Here is a 21,528-nt window from a genome sequence, read left to right on the forward strand (position 1 = left end):
AATAAACATAGGTATCCCGCTCTATTTATTTTTATTTTCATTTTTTGTTAGCCCATTTTAAATGTGAGGAAACTGAGGCTCAGAGAAAAGTTATTTATTTGTGCCACATTGCACAGCTAGCACGAACCCAGGTATTCTTTTAAATTTAGGATGATACAAGGAAATGAGTATGGGTGTTAGAATCATACAGTCTTGGGTCTAACTTCTGACTTTCCATCAGACAAATTAGTTAAATTCTACAAGTGCTATTTGTTTAGAATGCCTCTCAATGGGGATCCCTGGGTGGCGCAGCAGTTTGGTGCCTGCCTTTGGCCCAGGGCGCAATCCTGGAGACCCGGGATCGAATCCCATGTCGGGCTCCCGGTGCATGGAGCCTGCTTCTCCCTCTGCCTGTGTCTCTGCCTCTCTCTCTCTCTCTTTCTGTGTGACTATCATAAATAAATTAAATAAATAAATAAATAAATAAATAAAAATAAAAAAATAAAAAATAAAGTTAGAATGCCTCTCAATGGAGCTAATACTAATGCACAGCTACGTTGCATAATGTACATAAGGTGGTCATTGGTGCATGATAGATATTCAGCTTTTTTTTTTTTTTGGTTATGTTTTGTTTTGTAGAGATTCAGTTTTAATCATAACCACGTTCGTCGAGGTCTTACTGTGATCGTGCGTGGTTCTGCATGCATCACATGTATTCATTTCTTTAATCCCCTCAGCCATCTCATGAGGCAGGCTTTCACAGAAGAGGAACCTAAAGAAAGGATTTAATTCGCCCAGGATCACAAAGACAGCAAGTGGTGGAGCTGAGGTTAGAATTCTGCAGTCTGACATGGTAGCCCCCCCACCCCTCAGCCACCGGGCTACTGATAATGTGAGACCTGGACCCTTCAGATCTCTTCTGTGATGCCCTGGCCTCCGTGACTCTTGTGTCCTGGTGGCCCGCAGGCAAGTGAGTCTCATAGGAGAGCTCCGTGGCATATACACCAATTTCCAGGGCACAATCATGGGCAGCATCTGAGGTAGCCTGTGAAATACGATTAATATGTTTAGGAAAAGAGGGATCCCTGGGTGGCACCTGCCTTTGGCCCAGGGCGCGATCCTGGAGACCCGGGATCGAATCCCACATCAGGCTCCTGGTGCGTGGAGCCTGCTTCTCCCTCCGCCTGTGTCTCTGCCTCTGTCTCTCTCTCTGTGACTATCATAAATAAATTTAAAAAATTTAAAAAAATTATAAAAATATGTTTAGGAAAAGAAATCCCATTTAAAAAATGAAATCTAGTAGCACAGTGTCCTGTCTGCATAATGACTTTTGCTACTGACACCCAGGAGAAGGAAGGGCCGTAACTTAACAAAGAAATTGGTGTAGCCGTAGAATGTGACTCCCACCGTGTACATAAATAGTTACGTTCCTGACAAAGGAAAACTTGCGACTAACTCCAGAACTGATCCATTCCCGAGGATGATTTCTTAGTTATGCCAGACAGATGTCTGTCAGCAGGGAATATTTCTTTTGTTTATAATTTTAAAAAGAATAGTAAATGGATGTCAATTGTTTCCATACAGCTTTGTGACATTTTCTTTTGTTTTGATCTTAGGGGCCACATAGGAGTTTTTCACTCGTGACCACATGATAGAACAAATGATCCCACATGATTTCTTAGTTGTGTTTTCGACATAAACTAGTCATCAGAGCAGCTAAGTTGGTAAAGATTCTCCTGATCATAGGTTCTTTAACAGATAGTCAAAGAGATGTCATCAAAAATGACTTTGTCAAAAAAAAAAAAAAAAATGACTTTGTCCTCGGGAAATACAGACTCCCTGAGACAGCTGAATCCTCTCCAGTATAAACAACGACAACTTGTTACGCATTTTTTTAAAAGAAAGAGTTTTATCAAATTAGAAAAATCTGCTGATACAATGACTTACTACTAACAGTGAAAATAGGCAAAACATATTTAAAACTTTTTTTTGCCAACAGTTTGGTTGGTCTACACCATTTTTTTTTTTTTTTTTATTTTTTACTGAACACCTACATACTGACTTCCTAAAGACCTATGCTTCACGGAACACACTTTGGGGGGAACATATAGCCCTTCTTTGAATCATTATATCCTTTTTATTTCAATGAAATGTCTAAAGCACAGGGAAAATAGGCTTTTGAAACATTGTGAAACACCATAGGGAATGATTTAAAAAATAATGGCCCATCTATTGAGCAATTTATCCTCTTAGATACTATTTTCCCTCCAATTATCAGCCTCGGCTGCCAAACCCTTCGGTTATATGCCCAGTTCCAGTGACAAGGAACACCTGGCATAGGGCACGGAGACTCAGTGGGAGTTAACATTCTCTAATGCTATGTCCACTTTGGTTTTGACCTGTCAGAGTTGGCCAATACAGGGGAGCCTTAAGACACAGTTGGCCTTTGAGAGATGAAACACTGAGGAGCAACAAAGATCTGAGCAGGGTAACAACTGCAGAGTTCTAGAACAAAGCCAGGCCTCTGATTTTAAAGCCATGCTAGCTATCACTTGGCTCTGCTAGGCCAGGCGAGCATATCTGATTGGTGACAGCAGGATCCCAGAACAGCTGTGGCCTAATGCAGAGAAGTGACACACTCTGGCAATCAGCTGCAAATGCCATGTGGCCGTGGGTCCTTGAGATGCAGGCCCACGGACCGCGTGTCCAAGGAGAGGGGACCCTGTGGGTTCTCGCGCGTGGAGACAGGCCTTTGCAGAGCACGGCCCTTGGAGGCTCACGCTGCAGAGCTTTAGAGGGATGTGGCCTATAAGGACCCACGCTCCAGAGTTGGCTTCAAATGAAAGAGCCATTTCATCCCACGCCGGGAGTTGTGACAACCGCTTCGCAGGAATGATCAAATCGCAGCAACGGCATCCAAGTTCAGGAAACAATGAGCTGATGTAAAACCCATGGGAAGCTTAAGACAAGCTAAAATGACAGTCTTACGTCTCCACGTTTCTCCAGGACACCTTGTCTTCAATGTGGGGCCCTAGAGTCCTGATCGCCCCCGTGGAAATGGGCGACACTTCGTCCTGCGTCGCCCGCCTGGGCAGAGAGCGCATTGTCCACCGCAGAACGTGCCAGCTCCTCCCGGGGCACACGGACCGCTCACGGCAACGTCGCTGCCACCAAGCCGCCCCACGCGATCTCCGTTGTCCCCAGACCCAAAAATCATCCTCAGGGTCTTCCCGAGGGCCTGGGCCTTGCATCTCCTCTAACAGTCACAGGGGGAGGACAATCAGCGGCGCCTGGATGTGCCAGCCCTGACACCCGGGTGCCACTCGGTCTAGGCCTTGTGGGCCACAGAAGCCCGTGCCTTGGCCCTGGTCCTGACCGCACGGCCCCGGGTCCGAAAGCCCAGCGGGCCCTCATCTGCCCGCTGAACCCAGAGCGTACCTGAGGCTGTAACCTGCTTCCCAAAGCACAGTCGGGCCCATCCCTCTGGGCCAACGCCGAGTCCCGAGCCATCTCCCTTACAGCCCTTGGGTTGTGGGGCCCCGTGGCTGCCTTCCCTGCCAGCACCCCGCCAGCACACTGGCTGTGGCCGCCCTGACGGGCCCAACAGATGTCTGCTAAAGGAATCGGCTGAAAAAAAAACCCAAGCGAGTGAGTGTCATCAACTGTACACTTCTTGGGAGCACGACATCCACATGACAGGTGAATCCCGATGATTTCGAAAATTATATTGAAACAAATATTTTCCCTGATGATAGGCCATAATATGTAAATAACTGTTCATTGTCTACCGTGGGAATTAATTTGTGTTCAGTTAATAAGTAACTTCTCGATGTGCTATTATTCAAAAGTCAAAAATATTTGAGTGACCAAGCATGAGCTGGAAAGGAAAGGTGCTTGGGGGCTTTTTTTTTTTTTAATTTTTTTTTCCATCGGAGGGAATAGATTTGACCTGAATCATTCACATTCTTGCTGAGTCCCATTTTGACCAACTGTAAGCATTTTAAAGAGCAGCTGGTTATGTTTAGAGATGCCATCTGTAGCCACGAAAAAAGAGTCCTCCCTGATGAAGAGTTAATTGGTCTGGAAATGTTTCATAAACACAATCTTCGTTTCTTAGTATGGTGTGTTTTCTTTTCTTTTGTTTTGTTCTTCAGTCTATGAAGCATGGGTTTAAACTTAGACCCAGGATGCAAACTCCAGCTACTCTTCACGAAGCTGACTTCAGAAGAACTTCCCCAAACTCTACAAACCTTTATTTCCTCATCTGTTGAATGAATGTTCAAACGGTTGTAAAGATTCAATGCAGTCGGGCATGTGAAGTGCCTACTGTGGTGCTTTGCAGGAGCCAGGCCCTCTGTAAAGAGCATCTTTCGGGGCACCAGGGGGGCTCAGTGAATTGAGCATCTGCCTTCGGCTCAGGGCGTGACCCCGGGGTCCTGGGATCGAGTCCCACATCGGGCTCCCTGCAGGGAGCCTGCTTCTCCCTCTGCCTGGGTCTCCGCCTCTCTCTCTCTCTCTCTCATAAATAAATAAATAAATAAATAAATAAATAAATAAAATCTTTTTTTTTTCAAAAAGAGTATTTCTCTTCCTGCCTGCCAACTCACCAGAAGATTGGCGTCCCCCCAAAAGTTAGACCATAAATACAGTAAGTGCACCTTAGCTCTTCTGTAGCCTGCGGACTGTCCTCCCACCATTCCCACAATTTTTAAGAGCAAAATGTTCATAGATCACAATTTCTGCCATGGGATATGCATAGATGCCAATAACATGTGACCACGCAGAGCCATTGCTCTGCAGTAGGACATGTCAACAAAATGGTTAAAAGCTTTTTAATGATTAGAACATTCTTCTACTGTTAACATATATTTGACCTTCAAGAAAATCCTAAAACATGACTATCAAATTGTGTTAGACTATCTTTTAACATGTAAAATCAATTTTACAATTGCAGAAAGTTCCCAAAGACCCTTCCTCTAGCTTTTCCTAATATTAACATTTCACATGAATATGATACTTTATCAATACTTAGGAAATTAATATTGGTACAGTATATTTGCTTCGTGAAACACCTTTTATGGATTTCACTAGTCTTTCCAATAATTTTCTTTTTCTGTTCCGGGATCTCAAATGGCTTTTAGTTATCATGTTCTTTAGTCATCTCAAATCTGTGGCAGTTTCACAATCTTCCCTTGGTTTTTGGGGGGCGGTTTTTTTTATGACTTTGACACTTGGAGAATGCAGGTCAGTTATTTGGTAGGATGCCTCTCAATTTGGAATCGTATGTCTTGTCTGATTAACTTTACACATTTGTGGCAGAAAATCTGCAGAAGTGATGTGTTTCTCTTGATCACTTAATGAAGAAAAGTCTTGGCTGGGTTTCTCCACTGTGAAGTTACATTTTTTTCTGTGTAATAATATCTTAGGGTGGGTGACCTTTAGATTAATCCTAGAGTATTTTTAAAAGTCTGATTAACATGTATAAACATGTATAAACATATAAAACTGGGGCGCCTGGGTGGCTCAGCAGTTGAGTGTCTGCCTTTGGCTCAGGGTGTGACCCTGGGGTCCTGGGATCGAGTCCCACGTCGGGCTCCCTGCAGGGAGCCTCCTTCTCCCTCTGCCTGTGTCTCTGCCTCTCTCTCTGTATCTCTCATGAATAAATAAATAAAATCTTTAAAAAAAACATATAAAACTACACATAGGGAGGGCTGTCCCATCATAGAACAATTATTTTCATAGCTGTTAATATTTGCATTGTTAGGACATATTTATACCAAAAATTAATATTAACTTTTGATCTTACAATGTCATGGTAGCTTGGATTTCAGTTTTGAATGCATCAACATTTCCTTCTAAACATAATGTAGCCACATTTAGCATGCCTGGAGCTCAACTGTGGATGTACAAGATGCTGATTAGTGGGTGATTTTTAAAAACTATTAGCACTCAGGGGTTACTATCAAAGCCTCAAAAGAGCTGGAATTTGTAATGTAAGACATGTAATGAGATCATTCCTTTGTAGCATGACACATGTCACTTGGTTTAAGTTTCATTTTAAGGTTTAAAATTCTCTAATTCTGAGGATCCTTGAGCCTGTGCACCCGCATGTGCGTGCATGCGTGCGGGTGGGTAGGTATGGGCGTGTGTGTGTGTCGCAGTCACCGGGATGAATGTGGGCAGGAAATGCCCGCCAGGTGCCCCAAACTAGGGTGACCGCATGTTGCGTTAAAGTACTCAGTTGCACTTGTGCCCCTCAGAAGATTCCCTACCAAAGCTACATTTTTAAGGATCACAACCTCATGTGCTTTGAGTGGACCAGGGCCCCGTGGCACAGGCCGTGCTGAAGTACATCGGGAGTTCCACGCCCTACGAGGGGTCGGTACTTCCCGGGAGACCTGCTCACTACTTAATATGCGGGCGAACGCTTGTTATGCTTGGCGTCACCCTCATTGATAGGTAAACATCAATTAAAAGTTGTCTTTTAAAATATCTCCGTGGCCTCCTGCCTCTTTCCACTCACTGCTATTTCAGCTTCGGCCCACACATAATAGGTTTGCTCCTTTGGAATAGGAAAATGACCTTTTCTAGTTGTTGTTGATGTTGTTGTTTTGTCACTTCGCAAACCGATCCAGATGCTCCGAAGCATGAGAGGCCCCACGGTCGTGCATTCAGTTCCAATTCCACCCTCCTTTGTTCACAAATCAAAAAGAACTGAACTTTTTCAAATATCCAAACCTATAAATTCATTCTTTCTTTTCATTTGCATTCACATCTACCCTCTGGATTCCATCTGGATCCAAAACCAAAAGTGCTGAAAGACCACAACAAAGGCTGCTTTCCTTGGAGTTCCCAGCTCACCGGAAGTGGGAAGCATCAGGCTCCAGCTCACTAGATTTCCAGACCCAACTCCACAAACCCAGACGTTCGTATGCACGTCTAAGCTGAGAATCCAGGGTGCCTTTCAGAATGGAACTCCAGCAAGCGGGATCATGCTGGCCCCATCCTGGTTAACTCGAGAGGCCATCTAGGTTAAAAAAGAGAAAATTGCCTATTAGTTCAGGGATTTGGAATGCATGAGAAATATATAGAAGTATTCCAAATATTGATGTCATATTAATAAATTTAATTGAGTGGAACTAATTCATCTGTTTATAATTTGTTTCAATTTCCCCTTTTCCTGAGTTCATTGGGGACCGGCTTAATATTTGCAGGTAGTTATAATATACGGCCACTTTTCAGCTGATGTTTAAGGAAAGAAACACACAATTGTGGTATCCTATTGATGGCTCATCACTACGTGGGTCCTACTCTGTTCTGTGTCAGAACTCCAAACTCTAAGCACGAATCACAAGTCAAGCAGCATTCACAGTTGGGCTACCCAACGCCGAGCTCCATTATTCCTTAAAAACCATTAAAATCAAAAACTTATTTATAAACTCTCACTAGAACAGAAATATCAAGCATTGAAAAGTATCAACCTTCAAAGCAGTGTTGTTAGGGTTCCCTTCTCCACGGGGTAGAAGGACTTGGCAGGCTGCTCGTTTTCATTAAAACTCAACGTGAGGCAACTGTGTAGGTGAAGCCTACTCACTGCACATGTTTTATCAGAACAATGCGAAGTAAAAGTCAAAGTGTCTCCTGCTCCTCGGTAAAATGCCTAATTTCTTACTGTTTCTTACAAGGGCATCTACTTAGTAAAAACTTTTGTTAAGTTTTATAGAAGGAGCTGAGAGACTATCTGATAAGAATTTTTTTAAAAGACTTTATTTATTCATGAGAGACCCAGAGAGAGAGGCAGCGACACAGGCAGAGGGAGAAGCAGGCTCCATGCAGGGAACCCGATGCGGGTGGGACTCGATCCCAGAACCCCCAGGTCGTGACCTGAGCCGAAGGCAGACGCTCCACCGCTGAGCCCCCCAGCGGCCCCCATCCTTAATCCTCTAATAGAGCCACTGTTCAGAGTTTCTCATGCGTCGTTCCAACAATTATGTAGGCACAGTTGAAGACATATGATATTTGGCATTTTATTTTACTTAAATAAGATCCTGGAATACATAATGTCCTGCAACTTGCTTTATTGCTCTTAATCACGTATCTTATATATCTCTCCATATGTTTACTCTGCATCCTTCTTTTCTAAGAATCAAAAAGCATTCTATTAAGTGGATGTTATTTAACCAGTTCCCTGTTGACGGACACTTGAGTTGTGTCAAGTTTTCCATTATTATGCAAAGCACTCCAGGAAATTTCCTTGCAGACTATATAAAGTATTATCTGTAGGACAAAGTCTTTGGAGTATAATTATATTCAGAAGATATTTCCAAAATGCCTTCCCTAAAGGATATAAATCTCCTTTCACGTGAATGTATATGCGTTACACTTTTTTCTTAATGAAAAAGTTCAGTTTTAGGATCACTGTGGTACGTAAAGGATGGTTTCAGATGGATTATGCCATAATTACTTATTGCTACTGTATACCTCAGCTAATTTCCTACAAATGTTCATTGGGTGTCTAATAATGTGAATTGCATAATAGCTACTCAGTATTTTATGGCTTGCGGACTACAATACAAGGAAAGCAGTTGTTAAGTTTAGAGACAATGTGAAGACAAAAAAATAATTCATTCCTTTTGGAATAAGATAGTGAAATTAGCTCCTCTGGAGCTTCATTTCCTTCTTTTTTTTTTTTTAACAGAAATACAACTGATGTAGAGCATCTTATTAGTTTCATGTGTACAACACAGTGATCCAGTATTTTTGTATGTTACAAATGATAAGTCTGGTTACTGTCTGTCATCTTATGAAGTTATTAAATACCATCTACGATATTCCCCAAGCGCACATTTCATCTTCCTGACGTTTATCTTCTAACTGAAAATTTATACTTCTTAATCCCCTTTACCTATTTTGTCTGCCTCCCAGTAATTTGTTTCGTCTATCATCGATCTATTTCTGCTTTATTTCATTTGTTCATTTGTTTTGGTTTTCAGATTCCACAAGTAAGTGAAGTCACATAGTATTTGTCTTTCTCTGATTGACTTACTTCACTTAGCGTAAAACGCTCTAGGTCCAAGCATGTAATGCAAACGGCCAGAACTCATTCTTTTTAATGGGTGAGTAATAGTCCATTGTATGAATCTCCCACTCTTTTATCCATTCTTCTGTCAAGGGACACTTAGGTTTCTTTCATATCTTGGCTGTTGTAGGTAATACCTCAATGAACATAGGGGTGCATGTATCTTTTTGGATTGACGTTTTCATTTTCTTTGGACAAATACCCAGAAGTGGAACTACTGGATTGTATGGTAGTTCTATTTTATGTTTTGGGGGAAAATGCCATACCGTTTCCCATAGTGGCTGCACCAATTTGCATTTCTGCCAACAGAGCACAAGGGTTCCCTCTTCTCCACATCCTCATCAACACTTGTTATTTTTTGTCTTTTTGATAATGGCCCATCTGACAGGTGTGTGGGGATATTTCACTGTGGTTTTCATCGATGGTTAGTAATGTTGAGCATCTTTCCATGTGCCTTTCAGCCATCTCTATATCTTCTTTGGAAAAATGTCCACTCGAGTCCTCTGCCCATTTTTTAAATCTGGTTATTTGGAGTTTTTGACATTTAGCCGTGTAAGTTCTTTGTAGATTTTGGATATTAGCTCCTTACTGGTTATATGATTTGCAGACATCTTTTCCCATTCAGTAGGTTGCCTTTTTGTTTTGTTAATGGTTTTCTTCCCTGTGCAAAAGTGTCTTAGTTTGACGTAATCCCTTCTGTTTATCTTAGCTTTTGTTGCCCTTGCCTGAGGAGACTGATCCAAAAAAAATATTGCTAAGACCAGTGTCATAGAGTTTTTTAACCTATGTTTTCTTCTAAGAGTTTTGTGGTTTCACATATTATATTCAAGTCTTTAATTCAATTTGAATTTATTTTTATAGGTGGTATAAGATAGTTCTCCAGTTTTATTCTTTCACATGTTATCTGTCCAGTTGTCCCAGCACCATCTGTTGAAGAGACTGTCTTTTCCCCATTGTACATTTTGCTTCCTACATCATAGATTAATTGACCATATATGCATGGGGTTTGGGGAGGCTCTCTGTTCTATTCTACTGATCTATGTGTTTGTTTTTGTGCCAGTACCATACTGTTTTGATTAAGAGAGCTTTGCAGCATAGTTCGAAATCAGGAAGCTCCAGCTTTGTTCTTCCTTGTCAAAATTGCTTTGGCCATTTGGAAGGCTTTTTGTGGTTCCACCCAAATGTTAGGATCCTTAGGAACTTCATTTCTTGTAGGAAAGAACAGTCTTGATATGGAAGGGGACTCTGCCTCCCTAAGACTGTGCCAGGATTGTCAAGTTTGAGAGTCACCACTGAGTTCCAGGAAATAGGAGCATCCCAGGGAAAGAGGAAGAAATGGGTGCCTCTGAAGGAGTGGTGCCATAGGGAGTGAATGTATAGTTTTAAAATTAGATGGGCATTTTTCATTACTTAGTAGGAGAGAGAGACAATCATTTCATATTAAAGGAATGATTCCATGGAGCCAGAAAAGCAAGTAAGATGTAAAGATTCCAACCAGATCAAATAGTCCGTGGCTCTAAAACTATGGCAATATCTTACTAAAAATGAGAAATACTACTAATTCCTTTATGGCTAAACACCCCCTTTTTTTAAGAATTAAAAAGGCTTGCAGAAAAACTGGTAACAAGAAATAATGATCATGAATTCATGGGTAGGACAGGGGGCAAAACCAAGGACTCCTTAATATTCTTCTGTTAGTCATTGCAACACTTCATGAAAACTTAGTCAATCTTTAAAATTACATACTAAACATACACACTTTACACATGTTTAAACAAGGAAATCCCTGCTAATTAGCTTCCTGCAGTCTAGGGAGAGCTATGGCCATCCAGTCTGGAATCTGTGAAGTCGGCAGCAAAATGATGTGCTCTAAATGTGGAGCTTTCTGGGGTTAATGCCATTTTAAGCAACTCTGCTAAATACTACCCTTTTTTGTGTATCTAGACTCTGAGGCTCCAAGAGATGACACGTAAGGCCAAAAGAGCTGTCATTCGTTTTCTTAAATATGCCTGAACCTGAACAAATTACTAATCACCCCAGTGAAGAAAGAAGTGAGAGAGGCTAATGATTTTTTTTTCTGTCAAGGTAGTTTAAATTTTGTTATTAGTAGGTTAATTTCTTTTCATACCGAAGGCAGTATTCAGAAAGATCCACATGGCCTGCGAAGAACAGGTTTCACAGACTCTTAGAGGAAAAGAGAAGTTTGGCTGCATATTCTTATTTCCATAGTGGTTTGACCAAGTGTGGGTTTGTTTCTCTTCCATAGCAAGGAGCGCAGAGGTAGACAACCCAAAGTTAGCACCGCGTTTCTGCAGCATCATCTATGCCCTGGGCTCTTTCAGACTTCTACGCACGGTTGACTCATGGTCATGACACGGCTGCTCCTCCTTTGGGCTCACATGTGTATTCTAAGAGTAATCAAGAAACAGAGTGACAAAATAAAAATGCACATCAAGGAGGCTAAGCTTACATCAGAGAAACAAAACTTTTCTAGAAATCCATTGCCAGCTTCCACTTTTTTTTTTTTCGCTAGACTAGTGTTGCATGGCTATGTCTGGCTAAAGGGAGAGTGGGAAATAGAGCTCCTTCTTCTTATTTTTTTAAAGATTTATTTATTTATGATAGGCATGGAGAGAGAGAGAGAGAGAGAGAGAGAGAGAGAGAGAGAGAGGCAGAGACAGGCTCCATGCCGGGAGCCCGATGTGGGACTTGATCCCAGGTCTCCAGGATCACGCCCTGGGCCAAAGGCAGGCGCTAAACTGCTGAGCCACCCAGGGATCCCCTCCTTCTTCTTATTTAAAATGCTAGATATATTGCTGCCTGCAAGAAAACAAAGAAGAAAGAAAGGAGAATGGATGTGGTGTAGGCACCTAACATTGCCGCCATGCCTAAGAGATCATCCAATGCGTGTCCCCCCTCTTTTCTCTCCACCTTTCATCATTATATATTGAGAAAACTAGGCCAGTGACTGGCTCAAACTCCTACAGCCAGTTCGCGGCAAAGCCGGAATTAAAATTCGCAAGTGTGACTCCTGACCCAGTGGTGCTTTCAGGATAGGCCACTGCCCTCCTTTCTAATAAGCTGCCCGGGGCCAGCAGCCAGCCGAGGCCGCCCTCACCCTCCCAGCGCGGGCAGCGGGCGTCCAGGCTCGGGTCTGCACGGAGCCATCTGCGGGTTCATTCAACCCTAAGAGCAACGTCGTCTGGCTGCAGCTGGGAAATGAATAACGTCCGCTTCGGCGGGCTGCTTTGGTTTTCCAAAATAGCCAAGAGTTTAACTTAAAGAGTCCAGATTTATGAACCGCCAACAAAGATTAGCTGCTAAGGAGAATTTCAAAAGGAAGCACAGAATACGATAGAAGATTCTTTGACCTCAACTACAGAAAGGAGGCTGCGACTGAGTTTCCTTTACCTTGAAGTCCGCGCTCCCTGTGCCACACCACTAGCTTTCCTTTGCAATCTCGCCTGGACTCCTGTCCTGCGTCCGATTTGCTGCCGTTTAGTTAGGACCAACAGGCCCGACCTGCCACCTGTCACAGAACAGCGGCCCCTGGGAGCCTCCATCTGAGCAGAAATAGCACCACTCCGGGAAGGCTTCAAGCACCAAGTCCGGCGAGAGTTCCAAGTGGCAGCAGTGGTCACCGGGTGCGACTCCCACTCCGCCTTCCCGTGACCTGCAGACGGTCAGCCTATCGTCCTTGGCTCGGACGTGAGGCCCCAGTGCTCCGAGAGGGCAACACTGGACACCTCGGAGGAGTACCCGCTCTGCTGCCAGCCATTTGTTTCAGAAGCCTCGAAGTCAAAAAAAAATAAATTAATTAAATTAAATTAAAAAAAAAAAAAGAAGAAGCTTCGAAGTCAGATCAGAACACGCTTCTGTAATATTAAGTGAATTTTTTCTAAGCTGCACCTAAGAGGATAATTAGAACAAATGAGATGGAGGTTTCAGCGGGAGCCGAGGAAGGCCCTCCTGGCAAGGAGCTGGACTGTGCCCCCGACAGGCCGCGGACGCGCACTTCCAGCAAGAACTTTGCACACTCCAGGCATGAGTACTTTTCCATTTTGAAGATGTGTTTAAAAAAAAAAATGCTTAGAATCACATTATAAGTTCATCATTCTTCCTCTGAGTAAGAGTTTGTAGTAGATAAGCTTGGACGTGGCATCTCCAGAAAGGTCCATGATTTCAATCATTATAATGTACATTGTCAGCATATGAGTTCCTCAAAAGTGACTTTCTTTTTACTTAAGATGTCAGATAAATCCTTTTCCTGCCTTATCTAATGGCCTTTGACATGCAATTTCTTCTTCTCAGAAATCTCCTGCCCTGTTTTTCTCATTATTCAGTTCAGATGTTGCTACCTCAGGGGATCCCTGGGTGGCTCAGCGGTTTAGCGCCGCCTTCGGCCCAGGGTGTGATCCTGGAGTCCCGGGATCGAGTCCCACATTGGGCTTCTTGCAGGGAGGAGCCTTGCCTCTCTCTGTGTGTCTCTCATGAATAAATAATATCTCTTTGTGTCTCCCTCAATTTCTTTCAGAAGTATTCTATAGTTTTTAGGGTACAGATCCTTTACCTCTTTGGTTAGGTTTATTCCTAGGTATCTTATGCTTTTGGGTGCAATTGTAAATGGGATTGACTCCTTAATTTCTCTTTCTTCAGTCTCATTGTTAGTGTATAGAAATGCCACTGACTTCTGGGCATTGATTTTGTATCCTGCCACGCTGCCGAATTGCTGTGTGAGTTCTAGCAATCTTGGGGTGGAGGTGGGTGGGGGGCTGGGGTGACTGGGTGACGGGCACTGAGGGGGCACTTGACGGGATGAGCACTGGGTGTTATTCTATATGTTGACAAATTGAACACCAATAAAAAATAAATTTATAAAATAAATAAATAAATAAATAAATAAATAAATAAATAATAAAAATCTTAAAAAAAAAAAAAAGATGTTGCTACCTCAGAAAAGGTCCTGGGACCAATGTAGCTGAGAGAGCCCACACGCACTCATCAGTGATTGGGTTGGGGGGCCAGCGGACAAGCCATCAGGCGTACGGAACCGGCCATTCCTCTCCTTGACTGATGCATGTCAACCACGTGTAGGGCTTTAACTGAGTAGCTAGGACTCTGTCAGCTGTGGTTGGACTCTCTCCAGGTGAATATGAGGATATGACCTTGCAGACATGCGCACACACGCCAGAGAGACCCCAAACAAACAATAATTTTCAGGCAAAGGTTTATCTAAATCTAGAGTTTTTGAAATGTTTCAACGTCATTTGCATGACTGAATGAATCTATCATCACCACCTCTCTGCATCTCCGTGCGTCGGTTTACACACTCCACAAGACATCTTTCTATTAATACGTTGAGCACAACATCTCAGTCTGAAGTACCTGAATTTAGGTGACTTGGCGGCGTGTTCATGGTGTGTTTCATATGACATACGTTGTTCTGTAACAAAGCACTGCTTTAGGTTTCTGTCTTTCTCATGTGTCTTGCAAATCTCTCCATGTTGCTCGGTTTAGATTTATCCTGTACACTATATGAGGGTTTTTTCTCCCTAATGTTTGATATAAACATTTTTTTTGTAATCTCGTAGATGCTTTATGTATTTTTTTTCTGGCCTTAAAAAAGGTCCAGCCTGCACCAAAAATTAAATATATAGACAACTATCACACACACACCATTCACAGATGTTTATTCAGACTAAAACTCCTCCTTACCTTGGTGTTATTTGAGTTGCTTTTTTATAATGAACATTTTAATGCAAATCACATTCCTGAGCTTTTTTTTTTAAGATTTTATTTATTTATTCATGATAGACATAGAGAGAGAGAGAGAAAGAGGGAGAGAGAGAGGCAGAGACACAGGCAGAGGGAGAAGCAGGCTCCATGCCGGGAGCCCGATGTGGGACTCGATCCCGGGTCTCCAGGATAGCGCCCTGGGCCAAAGGCAGGCGCCAAACCACTGAGCCACCCTGGGATCCCCTACATTCCTGATCTTTAATCAGTATTCTAAATTCCAGTTCCAGTTATGAATTTAACAATGGAAATATGTATACTGAATCGGTATTTCGTGAAGTCTGTGCATGACCCTCCTTCCTTTTGTTCCTTAATATCCTGGACCTTCTCATCTGAGATGTGGAAATCTGAGTTGGGTGTGAGAATGTGTGAGAGGGTGAGGGAAGGTGACGAGAAATTGCTCATTAGAGACAGAGTCACAAAGCAAAGAGGAGGTCAAACCAATTATTTTTCTCCATTACTGAGAATTTATGATATGAAATGGGAAAGAATTACGTCTAAACTTTTATGCATTCAATAAATATTTGCCTATTATATGTTAGGGACTGGGGATATGTGCGAGTGAAATAATTCTTTGCTCTCAGGGAGTATTCAGTCTAATGGAAAAGACATAAATAACAAATTATCACCTAATGGTGAAGGGTATGGAGGAAACCAGCGGGGATGGCGCGGACAGGAGTGGGGATACACAGTGATGCCAGCGTTTCAAGAAGGCCTTGCTGAGGCCTGAAACACAAAAGACGCTCCCCAGGAAAAATGAGAGGGAACACATTCCTGACGGAGATAACAGCGTTTTTACCCGCCCTAGATTGTGATAACTGAGGGAACTGGGTGAGAAGGGAGGGAGTGGAATCAGGTGAGGTAGGATGGAGGGACACAGGCCAGGTACGGGGGCCAAGACCTTGTAAGAACAAGCTAGAAGATCACTCTGGAGTGTGCCCACATGTCCAATTGTAATGGTTTACCGCTGAGACGTATATGATGTTGTGCATCAACTTTACCACGATCAGAAGACAGGACAGGGATGCTTGAGAGAGAGAAGAGGGGGGCTTAGTGCAAATGAGGGTGCTCTGACCTGCTCGAGCAGAGTAGACAGGAGAAATCTCAGAAAGCCAAACCACCGTTCTCGCTGCACACGTCAGCTAGAGAAGGCATCGCTCACTGCGGAACAGGCCTCTAGAATGATATTCCCGGCAGTGGGAGGTTACCCCCTTTTGTAAATACATAGACATGTTTTGACTAAAATATATGTATTTGATTCCATTTATGGCATATCATGGGTCTTTAATAAATGTGCATTGAAATGAGATTCATCTGTTAACATCCTTCTCAAAGATTTCCCTTTTTTTTCACATCAGTGGGTTTTTGCACTTGATGGATTGTCTTACAATCTATTTTTAATGAACCAACAACCCACAGGTGTATTTTTTAAGATAAAACTTGCACCCATTTCTTTAAAAATTGGTAGAGAAATCATATCAGTGCAATAATGAATATCAATGCCAAAATAAAGATTAAGTTGTCATTAGAATTTATATTCATCTCTCAATGCAAGTAGCTACCTCTAGCACAAACAACTATTGACAAGTCCCTAAAAGACACCACAATTGGTCCCTTTTGTCTGCAAAGGTTATTTGGCACAAAAAAAAAAAAAATCTTATTTTTTAGATTTTATTACTATAGGTCAGGTTAATTACAGCTAATTTCTACCATTTTAATGCAGGACTGTGGTTTGCTGATTCACCCAGAGGAAAGCTGTGGGTTACAGCCTATTTCTTCTGACTACATTGAAGCCATTTCACGGCCCGAACTAAAGATCTGTCCATCTGGGGACACAACAGGTGACTATTATATTGGATATGACTTCTGTGAAAAAAAACTTTCAATGTAGATAAGTGTACGCTTAAACTATCCTTATATATATATATATAAAAATCAAGGTACCACATGACTTTTTTCATTTGCATAAACTGTAACACCTATGATTAATCTGAATGCAGTGTTTTAATATGTGAAATACTTTGATTCATCAAATTCTCTTTTCTTCACCATCTGTTCTTTGCCTAATTAATCCATATTCATCTATAGATATCAGCCAGAAAAGTCACTTGTACCAGAAAGCCTTTCTTGAACCCCCGATCTGTTTCCTTATGGTATATTTTCATAACACCCTGTGCTCGACTCTCATGATCGTTTCCACAACCATTTAAGTGTTCAATATATAACTAATTCTTTGATGTCAGTCTTCCCAAGTTGTCCGCTGGGTGAGGACAGGGAGTCAGACTTGTTCACAGTTAGCACTATAATTTCTACAGAGTAGGTACAAAATAAATATCTGTTGAGTGTGTGGACCAAAGAACTGCTTAAGGAAATAAGTCTAGTTTAAATCATTTCTCTAAAAATAAATAAATAAATAAAAAATTAAAAAACTAAAAAAAACTAAATCATTTCTCTAATTATAAAAAAAAAATCTTTGAGAATGCTCACTATGTGGGAGACATAAGCGTGAGCATTAAGAGAGGCAGGAGAATCCTGACGTCGCATTGCAATTACAGTGTTGAATCCCACCTCATCCCAGAGCAGAGCTGGAAGGAGACTCCTCGATGCCACCGTCCACATTCCCTGTTTCTCTCCTTCCCCAGGGCTCGTCTTTCTGGGGAGGCCCTTGGGGTCAGGCTAAAGCTACGACTAAAAATACCTCCAAAGAGATAAGAGGAGCAAGGAGCACCTTCTCTGAGATTCCTGGTCGGCCCTCTGGCCTTATGACCCCGCATCTCCCTTCATCTAAAGAGCCTAAGAAAACACTCAGGAGCTTTTCTACCCTCGCCGTGAACTTCACACCACAACTTGAGTGGGAAATGAGTTTCACAAATGAGCGGTACAAATTGCGATTTGGCATGCCCAGTTAGCCAACGTGGGCATGTCCCTGTTCTCGAACATGTGTTCTAAATAATAAATTACGGTCCGTGCACAGGGAGGGATTTCCCCGTGATGGCACGTCAGGTGGTATGGTTTACGAGTCTCAGCTAAGTGAGATATATACTCTCACATACAAAGGAGACACCGATGTGTCTGGTTAAGGATTTTTTTTTTTATCAGATGATATTTTATGAGAATCGTAAAACAACGTAATTCCGTTCCTCCTACTGAACCAAAGTCAAAAGTTCTTCAACAAAAAGTTGAAGATACGATACTGAGCTTCCTCAGGAAGTGGCATCTTTTCCTGTTCATTAAATTTGCTGTAAGTTTCGCCGGGCCCTGACATGAGGCTACCTCGGTGCCTGGTCCTTCCAGGAGAGGCTGTCTTCGAGCAGGGACCTGCTGGTAACTTGCGTAGCCAGGCTCCTTTAGGGAAGACCCCAAAAGTGACTCCCCACGCAAGCCCAGGTCCCTTCGCCTGACTATACCAGGCCCCTAAATCCGACCTCTCCTCTCTTCCAGCTCCTCCTAGCCTCCTCCCTATTCCCTTCATGCCCATCAGGCTGCTGCAGGCTCCACATTGTCCATGCTGTCGCCCGCTCCTAAACGTCCTCCTCCCGTCTTAGCCCATTCGCCCGATGCTGTATTTTTCTCTCCAGGGAGCCCCTCCTTACCGTCCGCCCACTCCCACCCCCTCAGATTGGCTTCTCTGCAGTGCCCCCAGAATACTTTGGGTGCGTGTCTACAGTAGCATCTGCCTCACTATTTCAAATGTTTATGTGTTTCTCTCTCTTTCACTAATCAGTGGTCTTCAGAGTGGAACGATGATCGGAGCAAGGGGAGGGGGTACCATGGGACAGTCCACAGGATGAAGCCAGTAGATTAAAATATATACATTTAGTTTGATCTGATCCTTCTTATTTTAGTTTTATAATGACCATAACTCACAGATACAGGAGGACAGGCGCCTACGTTACAGCGTGCGTGCGTTCACACACCAAAGCCCATGACTACTACTACTCATGACTGCCCGAGGTCGTAAGTTTCTCCAGAGCAGAGAATGTTCCTTATTTTAAAATGGTCGTTGAACTAAATCCAAGGTCCAAGTCCTCCCCCTTTCCGCAGAAGACTGTGAGCGGTCAGGGCACGGTTGGCCAGGGCTATGTGCTCCACCCTTATGGTCCCAAAGACCTCAAGATTCAAAACAAATGAGTGAGGTCAGGAATAGCAGTTTGCAAGAATGGATTTTTTTTTTTTTTTTTTTTTTGGTGCCGGAGATTTTCTTCCTTGATGTAGGACTCCCTCCTGCTGAAAGAGGTCACGGTAGACACCACTGGAAGGAAATTTATTTAGGCACTACGGCTCCAGCGTGCACGGCCATAGATCTGTTCCAAAATCTTATTTTCACAGCACATTACAGTTATTTAGCAAACTGTATCCATTTTTTTTTTCACCTTGCCAATGAAATGATGGTCTATGTGTCTTTTCAATAACACTAGCTAATATAATTTTGAGTGCCTGGTTTGTTTTTTTTTTTTAATTTTAAAGTTGATTTTTAGCCTTTAGAAAACAATTTAACTACAAGACACAGCCAAAGAATAAGATCTCTTGCTTAAGAAAGAAAAAAATATTCTTTTCATCTGAAGAAGAAATTTATACAGTGATTTTTGGATGAGAATTACCTTAAAGGAAAATAGCTCCAAATGCATTTTATGACATGTAAACAAAAGATATTACCATCTTCTGTTTGTAGCAAGGAAATATGACAACTTATACCTTAATATCTCTAGTGTTGAAAATATGATTTTTTTTTTTCTTAAGTGAAAACTGCTTTATGTTACGACATTATGGAGTCAGGAATCAGGGCTATCTATATGATCTTACATCTCACCGTGGCCCTAAGTCACAAAGTTGAATTTCTTCTCTCCGTCATGGCAGCCAATCTGATCCACTTAAATGGCTGAGCTCTAAGCTTGCATTAAATATAAAGCTTTAATTATAAACCAAATAACTCCTCCCAAAAGCCATTTTTATTCCTCAGGATGCCATTCCCTAAAACACATGTCATACCCTATTTCAGAAATCACAGCTTTGATTCATTCAATGTTTAAATATATAACGTAGAATTTATGTCCCTCTTTTTGACAATTTTAGTTAAGAGCTGGTATCATTTAAAATGTCAAGAAACTCCAGTCCTGCAGATGTTATACAGATGTCTATTTCAAACACTATTACTAAATCACAGTAAAGGGGAGGCAGGGGGGGGGGGGCATTTTTAACCAATACGAAAATGCAAAGAGTTACGACTGTATAAATACATAGTAGTATGAACCATTGGGGCCAAGCTTTCAGAGGCCCAATCAGGAGTCCTTTTGATGTGCACGAGATTTTATGCCTGCAAACTAATTGTACCCATATTTGGATTTTTGTGCACGCAATTGGCCACTCGTTTCCTCAGCCTTAGAAGCGAATGGCCAAAGAAGGCCCCAGTTTGTGCAATGTTAGCTGTCAGCAAGGTTAGAGGCGGAGAGAGCGTCTGGGGGAGAGGATGATGTGCTCTGAAATACTCAAGGATCTGATGAACGCTGAGCCTTTCAAAATATTACTAGATATAATCTCATTACAGAAACACATTTACGTCCCCAACAAACCACCATCCTATTAGAAGGAAAATTAACAATGTTTTTTTTTTTTTTAACATAGTCTCTGTCAACACGTGAACCCACTAAATAAATTCAGCCTTTAAAACCAAAGATAAGTTCATTAAAATAGCCTATTTGTGGGCTTTCATGTAAATGCGACCAGAGAGACCATGGGTCCATATTTCATTTTCGGCTGATGATTTCCCCTGACAAAGGGACCAGCAAAATCGGAGGCTCTGGGACCTCGGTTTCAGTCCAGCCTGTCATCAACAGCACGATCCCATTCCTGTCATGTAATTCTTGGGTCCTCAGTTTACCTCATCCGCGAAAGAGGAGGACCGACGGGGGGTCCAAAGCCCCACTCCGACCCCATTCAAGAGGGTCCCGCTGACCGCAACTCTCCACGAAGATGTTGGCGTTGGTGGCTGATGACAACCCCTGTCCCGGGGCAAAGTTAGATTTAGAAGCAAGATGTACTCTGGATGAGAACCACAGAAAAGTCACAGAAGGGGATCGGAGGGACCGTCTTCCCCTTGCCGTTCAACACGCAGCAGCTGTCCTAAACTTTCCGCGTGTCCCTTAGTAGCACCGCTCTTCTCTGCATCTGGAAGCTTCGGAGATACGTCTCTCCCTTCTCTCTGCTGCCTCTGATCTTCCGAGGGGGCCTTGCTTCTTCAGCCCCCGCGCCGCAGGGCTGTCTTGTCACCGGCCCCCAGGTACCCCCCACGCCATCTCTCCAAATCGCCTCCATCCAGCGGACGCGGTCACACTCACGAGCTCCATGGGACCTTCCAGACACCTGCCCCTAGCGACGCTTGCCTGGTTCTGAACTGCCCCGGCTTCCCTGGGGGCCAGGGGCGGAAAGTGCAGTCACCGGCTGCTGGGTGCCGGCCGTGGCAGGGGCTGTGCAGGCCTCCGGGAGGGACTCTGAGGCCGTGTTCCCGGCTAAACGGTGGCCCCCAGCGTGGCTGCGCGTTGGAATCACCGGGAAAGCTTTTAAAACATACCTGAGCTCCGCACCCCGTGGTTCTGACTTAATCATTAGGACCCCATGTGAGCGTGGGGGCTTTCAAAAGGTTTTGAGGTGACTCCGACGTGCTGGCTGCAGGCAGCGCT

At 43.0% G+C, this 21,528-nt stretch overlaps 1 protein-coding gene across 1 annotated transcript in view; it reads left to right on the forward strand.

The window, feature by feature from the left end:
• CPED1 (cadherin like and PC-esterase domain containing 1) overlaps window positions 1-21,528 on the forward strand; it is a 263,028-nt gene that overhangs the window by 203,943 nt on the left and 37,557 nt on the right. The window contains exon 16 of the mRNA XM_072764904.1: window positions 16,575-16,692. Coding sequence (XP_072621005.1) covers window positions 16,575-16,692 — 118 coding nt within the window. The remainder of the gene's footprint in view (window positions 1-16,574; window positions 16,693-21,528) is intronic.

Source organism: Vulpes vulpes, chromosome 7, assembly GCF_048418805.1.
Source record: "Vulpes vulpes isolate BD-2025 chromosome 7, VulVul3, whole genome shotgun sequence".
NCBI classification, from domain to species: Eukaryota; Metazoa; Chordata; class Mammalia; order Carnivora; family Canidae; genus Vulpes; species Vulpes vulpes.